General features: G+C 47.9%; 1 protein-coding gene across 1 annotated transcript in view; it reads left to right on the top strand.

Moving 5' to 3' along the window:
• LOC310813259 (piezo-type mechanosensitive ion channel component 2-like) overlaps positions 1 to 10000 on the top strand; it is a gene marked incomplete at its 5' end in the record, with an annotated part of 95558 nt that overhangs the window by 66968 nt on the left and 18590 nt on the right. The window contains 13 exons of the mRNA XM_083682121.1: positions 674 to 845; positions 1486 to 1620; positions 2025 to 2151; positions 2531 to 2733; positions 3648 to 3878; positions 4078 to 4192; positions 4864 to 5060; positions 5169 to 5317; positions 5531 to 5704; positions 6454 to 6725; positions 9123 to 9283; positions 9487 to 9663; positions 9781 to 9903. Coding sequence (XP_083538247.1) covers positions 674 to 845; positions 1486 to 1620; positions 2025 to 2151; positions 2531 to 2733; positions 3648 to 3878; positions 4078 to 4192; positions 4864 to 5060; positions 5169 to 5317; positions 5531 to 5704; positions 6454 to 6725; positions 9123 to 9283; positions 9487 to 9663; positions 9781 to 9903 — 2236 coding nt within the window. The remainder of the gene's footprint in view (positions 1 to 673; positions 846 to 1485; positions 1621 to 2024; positions 2152 to 2530; positions 2734 to 3647; positions 3879 to 4077; positions 4193 to 4863; positions 5061 to 5168; positions 5318 to 5530; positions 5705 to 6453; positions 6726 to 9122; positions 9284 to 9486; positions 9664 to 9780; positions 9904 to 10000) is intronic.

The raw sequence follows: 10000 nt of genomic DNA, 5'->3' as shown, positions 1-10000 counted from the left end.
CTTCTGGTGAGGTTCCCCATTCCAGAGAAATCTGTGACAGTAAAAGTTTATTTTTACGATAAGCCATCTGCCAAGACACAGAGGGTGGTAATTCAAATGAAAGAGAGAAAGAAACGAATGAAGGAGTTTAATACTGTTATATCCTGTGTACTACTGCTGACACTGCTGCTCTCAGACATGTGGGAATTATGCGGTTGAAAACAGCATCAAGTATTTGCTTGCCTGTTCAGAATGTCGCAATCAAAAACAGCATTCTGAGTTCTTTTTATGTACTGTAGCCCTGCTCACTCACATTTGTAGATTTAGAGAATGTAAACTTTCGGAAATTAAATGTTGGTTGTGGCTGTTTAGATTTCTGATTTCTGAAATGATAGTACAAGATAGTGGAAAATGGCTCACTATTGCACTGATGAGAGAAATGTACGCTTAAGTCCTGTTCTACATACATGTCCTGTTCATGAATAATTAATAATATTAGAATAATAACAATATAAATAATAATCATAATAATCATAATAATAATCATAAATATATAATGAATAAGAATAATCAGTTCATGAGTAATCAAGGTGCTATCTTTGTTTTTATCCTCTGACTTAAATTGACCTTCAATCTTAAGATGATCAAAGCTGGAATAACAACGCCCCCCCTCCCCATCTCTCCCTCTCTCCAGTCTGTTTGGTATCTCTCCGGTGGTCCAGAGTGACTGCTCCCACACTTGGATGTTCCGGGTCAACCCTCAGCTGGCCTGGCACCACTTCGTCAATCCCATCATGCTCCTGGTGCTGTACTACACCCTGGCCACGCTCATCCGCCTCTGGCTGCAGGACCCTGTGGAGACCACGGTGAGCTCCCCACTCTCCCTGCATACAGTACCAGTCAAAAGTTTGGACACACCTTCTCATTCACTGGTTTTTCTTTCTTTCTTTTTTTATTATTTTCTACATTGTAGATTAATATTGAAGACATCAAAACTATGAAGGAACACATATGGAATTATGTAGTAAACAAAAAAGTGTTAAACAAAGCAGAATATGTTTTATATTTTAGATTCTTCAAAGTAGCCACCTTTTGCTTTGATGACAGCTTTGCACACTCTTGGCAAGTTTGTGTCAAGTGGACTGGTACTGTACATACTGGTACTGTACATACTGCTACTGTACATACTGCTACTATGACATAGTAGTGCAGCACAGAGCGCCTTACAGTTGGAAACATTCTGTGTGGTGCAGCAGCCATTTTGGTGCAGAATGGATATGTTGAGCTGCTTGGGGCTCATGATTTGGTTTGTGGTTTTCGGTAAAAAGACAATAGTAGGCCTATCTGTATCACACATCCAAATTATGACTACAGATTCCCCTGCTGCATTGAGCATTTTCTTCGATGCCCTGAATATCTAGATCCCCTCTTGTGACATCAGATCTACAGATTACCTGGACATCTTCTTGTCATTTACCGTGAGTTCTTTGGTGACATATTCTCCAGGTGCCCAACGAAGGACACGGAAGCCATGGAGAGGAGCCTGTGTGTCGTGACATCACCAGTGACATCATCACCACTACGGCGGAGAAGAGAAGGGAGCAGTGGAAAATGGCTCACTACCGCACTGATGAGAGAAATGTACGCTTAAGTCCTGTTCTACATACTGTATGTCCAGTTCTACATATGTTCATGAATAATTAATAATATTATAATAATAACAATATAAATAATAAGAATATAATGAATAAGAATAATCAGTTCATGAGTAATCAAGGTGCAATCGTTGAAATTGACTTTCAATCGTAAGATGATCATATTTCGCCTCTCTTTCAGCTTCTCTCCACCCAAGATGGATACAACAACACTGAGGTTCGTACACAAGTATTTGTATACACAGAACATTATTATACCCGATTAGAGTCAAAAGAAAGGCTTTTCACAGCATGTTACTTAGCCGCTGAACTGTCAGGATAGTTTGAAAAGCGAATCCATACGTTGATAGTACCGTAGATGTGTACAGTGAGGCTGTCGTTCTCCTCCAGGTGTCCATGGTGACTAACGGCTGTTCTCCGGACTACCTCCCCTCTCTGCCCTGCGAGAAAGAGCCCTCTGAACTGGACCTGTACTCAACGCCGCAGTACACACCTGGCCAATCAGGGCCTGACACAGGTTAGTCTCACCCAATCAGGATCAGATCTAGGTTAGTGTGAGCCTCTCCTCACATAACATGGAATCATGGAATAACCATAGACACATCTAGCACGCACACGCACGCGCACACGCACACGCACACGCACACACCCATATGTAGACACACACACACACACACACACACACACACACACTGTGCTAGGAAAGTGTAGCACTTCTGGGAGGTGAGCATGATTGATGTGGAAATGTATGTAAAAAAGGAGGCTTCTCCTTCTCAAGGCTGCAGTTATTAGATGATTCACATCGGCCAGGTTGGTAGGTACAGTAGGTAGTGACCAGCATCTGATGGTAACCGCTAACCACTCCCCACCCCCCCTCCCCTCCCTCTCCCCCCCAGAGAGAAAGGATGCCAGTGTGTATGAGGTGGCGGGGGCGCGTGCGGGCGAGGGCTCGTCGTCGTCGTCGTTGGAGGAGGAGGAGGTTGCGAGGTTGTCGGCGCCGGCGTGGGGGGAAGAGGAAGTGATGCGAGCAAACGCAGCGGTCACAGCCTTCAGGTTCATCATGAAGCAAAGCTACATCTGTGCTCTGATCGCCATGATGGTGAGTGTCTGGCTGGTTGGCTGGGTTGGGGGGGGCGGGGGTGGGGGTAGGGGGGGGGGGACAGACAGACAGACGGGGGGGGGGATGGGGGGGGGGGTAGAACAGTCTGTCTTTTCAGAGGCACAGACCCCCAGACCCCCAGTCCCAGCCTCCTCCTCCTCCTCCTCCTCCCCCTCCCTCCAGTCTCCTCTCTCTCCAATTTAGTCATTAGTGGTGACAGCTCTGAGCCAGCCCTGTTAGACCTGGGGCTTTAATGTGTACCATGTGGGACGCACCGCCACTGAGAGGACCTCACAGACCTCAGGGGGGGTTTGGGGACCCACAGGCCTGTCCTGTGTCACCTCATCCATTAAAGGGGCCTGCCCCCTGACTTCCCCTGGATCTGGTAGTGGATGGTAATGGAGCCCTGGAGCCTCTGAGAGCTGTGCAGGGTGTCGAGACAACATGGCTGACTGCACCTCTCTCTCTGTCCGATACACAATCACAGGCACACACACACACACACACACACACACACATAGGCAAACACACACACACACATACACACACACGCACGCACGCACACACACACACGCACACACGCACACACACACACACACACACACAGCACTGTGGTCCTCTGTGGCTCAGTTGGTCGAGCATGGCGCTAACAACGCTTAGGTTGTGGGTTTGATTCCCGCTGGGACCATATATACTGAAATGTCTGCACTCACTGCAATGTAAGTCCCTTTGGATAAAAGCGTCAGCTAAATGGCATATATATTATATTATTATATATTACAATCTTAATCTTATTCAGGATATCTGAGAGCTTTTTGTCGTGGCAACACTACAACCGCAAATTAAGTTGCTCTTATATCTGTGTAGTCACTCTGTAATGACTATGTAATAACAAGTTGTCGTTCTGTCTCCAGGCGTGGAGCATCACTTATGTGAGCTGGCTGACGTTTGTGTTCCTGATCTGGTCGTGTGCGTTGTGGATGGTGAGGAACAGGAGAAAGTATGCCATGGTCACCTCTCCCTTCATGGTCTTCTATGGGAACCTCCTCATCATACTACAGTACATCTGGAGCTTTGAGGTCCTCAAGCCCGTACCAGGACTCTTCCTAAAGAAAGAGGTTCCATTCCGGGAACTGGGATCCAAGGTAACCACATACACAATGGCTGGTAATTGATTTGATCATTCATATCAGAACTCGTACACTGACTATCAAATGGACACATGTATTTAACCCTTTGAATGGCTGCGCGTTCTTGAACATACTGACTTTCTCTTTGCCTCCTCTGTCCATCTGTCCGTGTGTGTGTGTGTGTGTGTGTGTATGTGTGTGTGTGTGTGCGTAGATACTGTGCCTGCTGAGTTTCTGGTTGCTCCTGAGACAGGCATTGACAGAGAGGAAGGAGAGCCAGAGAGAGGAGGAGGTGCTCTCTGACATCAGAGTCGAAGCCCACAGAATGGGTGAGACGACCCCCCAGTCTGTGTTTCTGTGTGTCTGGCTGTCTGAGTCTCCCTAGCTGGCCTATGTACTGCATGTGTTTCATTCGTGCCATTAACCGTTAGGTCCAGTTAGAATCACCTGATTGTTACATTCACCTGAGATTATTCCTACACTCAGTAAACTGAGTTCCATAAACTAGGTGAGAGAGAGAAACACAACTGTACTCCGTTGTTGCATCAGTTAGCCCTCGCCCTCGCCCTAGCCTAGCCCCTAGCCCTAGCCTAGCCCCTAGCCCTAGCCCTAGCCCCTAGCTCTAGCCCTAGCCCTAGCCCCTAGCTCTAGCCCTAGCCCCTAGCCCTAGCCCTAGCCCCTAGCTCTAGCCCTAGCCTAGCCCCTAGCCCTAGCCTAGCCCCTAGCCCTTGTTTCAGGTGTTACATTTACATTTATGGCATTTAGCAGACGCCTTTATCCAAAGCGACTTACAACAAATACATTTGTTTAAGTAAGTGAATCATCTATCCATCAGTCATCATAAGACAAAGTAATCAATGCTCACACCAGGGGCCGTAGGCAGTCACAATGCCTGAAGCCTTTTTTTTTTTAGGTGTCTCCTCCCCTGTTTCTCCTGTCAGAGGTATGTGGAGGTTGTTTTAGCCGAGCACTAGCATCTCCTCTGCTCTGTTTCCTATAGAGAAGGAGGAGGTGGACGAGAGCGGAGGTCACAGAGAGGTCATGCAGGTGCTGGGGAACACAGTGATGAGGATGTTCATCAAGTACTGGATCTACATCTGCGGAGGAATGTTCTTCTTTGTCAGCTTTGAGGGACGCATCGTCATGTACAAGATCATCTACATGATGCTCTTCCTCTTTTGCGTGGCCCTGTATCAGGTACATACAGTACGATACGCACACAACATTGTTATTGATTGATTGATTGATTGACTGATTGACTGACTGTAGTGTGTGATAACCTCATGTCTCTGTGGTCATCAACAGGTACACTATGAGTGGTGGAGGAGGATGCTGAAGTACTTCTGGATGTCAGTGGTGGTCTACACCATGCTGGTGCTCATCCTAGTTTACACCTTCCAGTTTGACTCCTCCATACACGTCTGGTCCAACATGACTGGGATGAGCAAGGAGAAGTGAGTACGCTGCTTCAACTGATGTGTGTGTGGGTGTGTGTGTGTGTGAGTACATGTGTGCGTGTGTGTGTGTGTGCGTGCGTGTGTGTGTGTGTGAGTACATGTGTGCGTGCGTGTGTGCGTGCGTGCGTGCGTGCGTGCGTGCGTGCGTGCGTATAACACCCCTGAGACCACACATAAATACGTGTCCAATCATTGCCCTCTCTTCACCAGGCTGGAGGATCTGGGTTTAGAGAAGTTCTCTGTTCCTGCTCTCTTCACGCGGATCTTCATCCCCACGTCCTTCCTGCTGGTCTGCATCCTCCACCTCCACTACTTCCACGAGCGCTTCCTCCTGCTCACAGACATCAAGACAACAGCCGACAAGCAGAAGTGCACCATCACCAGGTGCCCTATATTTTCAATAAATAACAATTGATTGATTGATTGATTGATTGATTGACCAGGTAGGGGGTCATGCCAACCAGCATAGGGGGGGGGGGGGGGGTAATGCTTTAGTTAGAAGTGGGTTAGGGTTAGGGTTAGCAGCGTTCAGATCAGCGTTCAGAGGCGGCGTTCAGAGCCGGTGTTCAGAGGCAGCTCCCGGTCGTTCAGAATGAGTAAGTGCCGTGTGGCGTGGCGTGGCGTGACATCCTGTAGCCGTGTATGACATGACCTGCTTGCTTGGACATGCAGTTGTTTCATGTTCAGCCCCGGCGGTCTTAAACTCTGACCCATTTCCATGCAGCGGTACAGAGGTGTCAGGTTCAATCATTGAGTCTGCCCCCCTCAACTGTCACACCTAGCGTTGTGCGAGGTGCACGTAATATTTTCATGAAACAAATATTGATTTGCCAGAATGCTGTTCAAGGGCAGTGGATTGCTAATGCTGTTGTTTACAGCAACCCTTCAGGTTGAACAAATGCCTTGTTAACTTTTAGCAGCTTTGAATGGTAGCAAAAGCGTTTGTGTTTTGCACAGCTGTCTTTCATGCTGAATATGAGGTTAGCTGTGTTAGTGTGTTTTAATCCCCTCACACCTTGTAAGAAGAAAGAACCCTCTGGTTCAAACACTGTGGCTTGCTAGTGTAGATTTTGGAACATAGTCCATGACAATCAGGACAGGTTGACCATGTCTCTCTCTCTGTCCCGTCCTAGGCTGGTCCATCTGGACGGCAGTCTAGCAGACATCTCCCTGGTCAAACCCCCCCTCCGCATTCCCACCAAGGAGGAGGAAGCTGGCGAGAGGGTGGATCTGGAGGAGGAGGAGGAGGAGGAGAAGGAGGAGGAGAAGAAGAAGAAGAAGAAGAAGAAGAAGGAGTTGAGAGAGGAGAAGAGGAGGGATATAGAGCCACTGGAGCATTGCAGCAAGGCAGAGAAAAGCTACCCCTGCCTCAAGGAGCCGGAGCCCCCGATCGAAAAGATCTCAGGTACAATACTGCACCTTTCAGTTGAAATACTGTGATGTCATGAAGGAGATCAGATCTATCTGTCTGTGAGGATGGTAGGTGCCAAGTGAGATGCTTGGGAAGACCTGACGTCTCCCCAACGAAGGTGATATTTAAAACGGTTAAGGTAAGGGTTAGGGTTCGGTAAGGGTTATGGTTAAGGTTAGGGTAAAGGTAGGGTTAGGGTTATGGTTAGGGTTTATAGGTAGGGTCGTCCCAAGGATCCCACTTAGCATCTAAAGGTAGGGTTAGGGTTAGGGTTAAGGTTAGGGTTAGGGTTAAGGTTAAGGTTAGGGTTAAGGTTAGGGTTCGGGTTAGGGTTAAGGTTAGGGTTAGGGTTAGGGTTTCACGTCCTACAAGCCATAGACACACCATCAAGGGAGGGGTCATTTTCGAAGTACAGCGCTACAACAGTAGTGAATCATATAAAACCATTCATCATGTTTTGGGCCAATAAAAACAGGTGAATGTCCGGTGGGAACCACGATACCATATCAAATACCGTATTAATAATCCAATAACTACATAGACTTCATATCCTGAATGGGATATTAAAAGAGCATCTAGAGGGTGAATAGGTGGTCACCGGGCCGTATGCCAGCGTGCACCAGTGTGCTCTAATTGGGCTGTAAAGGGGGGAGAAGTGCAGGCAGGACAGAGAGTCAACAGCTGTGAATGAAAGTGTCTAGACATGTTTAATGAGCAAATAGAGAGCGGGGAAGCAGGGAGGACAGTGGTGAGGAAGAGACTCTCTGCTCTATTACGTCTCATCTCGTCTCCCCTGGTCTCCCCTGGTCTCCCCTGGTCTCCCCTGGTCCCCCCTGGTCTCCCCTGGTCTCCCCTGGTCCCCCCTGGTCTCCCCTGGTCCCCCCTCGATGTCCGAAGGCTGTCCCGTGCCTCATAGATGTTACATTGATCTTCCCACATAGGTTATTACCGTACATGATTATTACCTCATAGGTTCACTGTCACAGTCTTGTTGAGAGCAGAAGACCGACAATAGCCTCAGTGAATAAAGGGCTTTTCCGCTGTTGGACTCATTCCCATACAGTTCACTAGACGGCTCCAGGAAATTAGTTGTTAATTAGATGCTGAGTAGAGAGGTTTTCAGCACTCTGTTTCTTTTTGGCATTTGCCTGCGTTTGTGTGTGTGTGTGTGTGTGCGTGTGTGTGTGTGTGTGTGTGTGTGTGTGTGTGTGTGTGTTTGCTTGTGTGTGTGTGTGTTTGTGTGTGTGTGTTTGCTTGTGTGTGTGTGTGTGTGTGTGTGTTTGTGTGTGTGTGTGTGTGTGTGTGTTTGCCCGTGTGTGTGTTATCCAAAGCGACTTACAACAAATACATTTGTTTAAGTAAGTGAATCATCTATCCAACAGTCATCATAAGACAAAATAATCAATGCTCGGACCAGGGGCCATTGGCAGTCGTAATGCCAGAATGTTTTGTGTGTGTGTGTGTGAGAGAGAGAGAGAGAGAGAGAGAGAAAGAGAGAGAGAGAGAGAGAGAGAGAGAGAGAGAGAGAGAGAGAGAGAGAGAGAGAGAGAGAGAGAGAGAGAGAGTGCTCTGATGCTGCCCTCGCACCTCAACAGAGGCTGGCTGTTCCACATCTGTTTCCTGGTGATGTAAGAATGAGTTTGAATCTGTTAGAGAGGGAGAGAGATGGACGTGCCCCCTCCTTGCCCTGAATGTGTTGAAATCTCAACGTTAGACCATGTGAATAAATCAAACTTGAGGGTGACATAACAGAATGTCAGAGGTGTGCGGGTGATAGATCATCCTCTGCTTCTTCTGTTATGAAGAGCCAGATCTTATCTGTGATGTTGTTAGCGCTGTCTGAGAGAGAGAGAGAGAGAGAGAGAGAGAGAGAGAGAGAGAGAGAAAGTGAGAGTTCTAGAATGTTTATGTTAAGGTCTTATGAAAGAGGGGATTTAAAGGTCAGTTGATGGTGTTAGTCTTTCTGTAATGCACCAAGTCCAATAGTAAAGTATACTGAATGTCTATAAACACACTTCTCTCACAAGCATTGTTCCCACTCATTACCATCCTCACGGTGTCGCCACACCCTAGTGGTCGTAATACGCACTGCAGCTCTGCACATGCAACAGGTTCTCTGTCTGTTCTCTATCCATTGCAGTGAAGTTTAACTTTAAACAAAGTAAGACAAAGTTATCTCTTATCTGTAATCAGCAACAAGTTGAATTCAAAATCACCTTCATTTAAATCTCATTTGGATGATTCAGTGATATGTAGCTGTTCTGTTGTCACAATGCAGGACACAATACACAATACAGGACAGTGTCATGTCTGTCTCTCTTCTATATATAGTAGCCTGACTCCTCTCTCTCTCTCTCTCTCTCTCTCTCTCCCCCTCCCCCCTCCATCCAGATCTGAAGAGTAAGTGGCACCTGGTTGTGGACCGTCTGACCGTTCTCTTCCTGAAGTTCCTGGAGTACTTCCAGCAGCTGCAGCTCACCATCTGGTGGCTTCTGGAACTGCACATCATCAAGATCGTCGCCTCCTACATCATCTGGGTCTCTGTCAAAGAGGTGAGGGGCGGGGCGCTCAGTGGCGTAGCACACTAAGGCGCATGCCATATCATCGCGAGGTCCCTGGTTCGATTCCAGCAATCGACATATCCTGCATGTCATCCCTACTCTCTCACCCATCCTTCCTGTCAATCTCTACTATCTCTATCCCAATAAAGCAGTCCATGAAGATAACAAGGGCCTTACTGTGTTCTGCTCTTCAGGTGTCCTTGTTCAACTACGTGTTCCTGGTGTGTTGGGCCTTCGCCCTGCCCTACAGCCAGTGGCGCCCCCTAGCCTCCAGCGTGTGCACCGTCTGGACCTGCGTCATCATCGTATGTAAGATGCTGTACCAGCTCACCTCCATACAACCAGCCACCTACTCCAAGAACTGCTCCATGGTGGGTGGACCCAGTGTGTGTGTGTGTGTGTGCATGCGTGTGTGTGTGTGTGTATGTGTGTGTGCATGTGTGTGTGTGTCATGGGGTTAATGCCAGTCATTTTCTCTCTCCCTGAAGCCTCTGAACTACACTGATGCCCAGAGGAGTGAGATGGCCCGCTCTCTGCTCTACAGCAGCCCTGTGGACCCGGCCAACTGGGTGGGGCTACGCAAGTTCTCCCCCCTTCTGGAGAACCTGAGGGTGAGAGAGGGGAGGACACACTGGTTGCTGGACGCCTGACTATATACCTATATACCTACACACACACACACACACACACACACACACACACACACAC

This window comes from Argentina silus (assembly GCF_951799395.1).
Source record: "Argentina silus genome assembly, chromosome: 1".
In the NCBI taxonomy this organism is placed as follows: Eukaryota; Metazoa; Chordata; class Actinopteri; order Argentiniformes; family Argentinidae; genus Argentina; species Argentina silus.
Note: the sequence above shows the minus strand (reverse complement) of the source record. Positions and strands in the feature narration are given on the sequence as shown.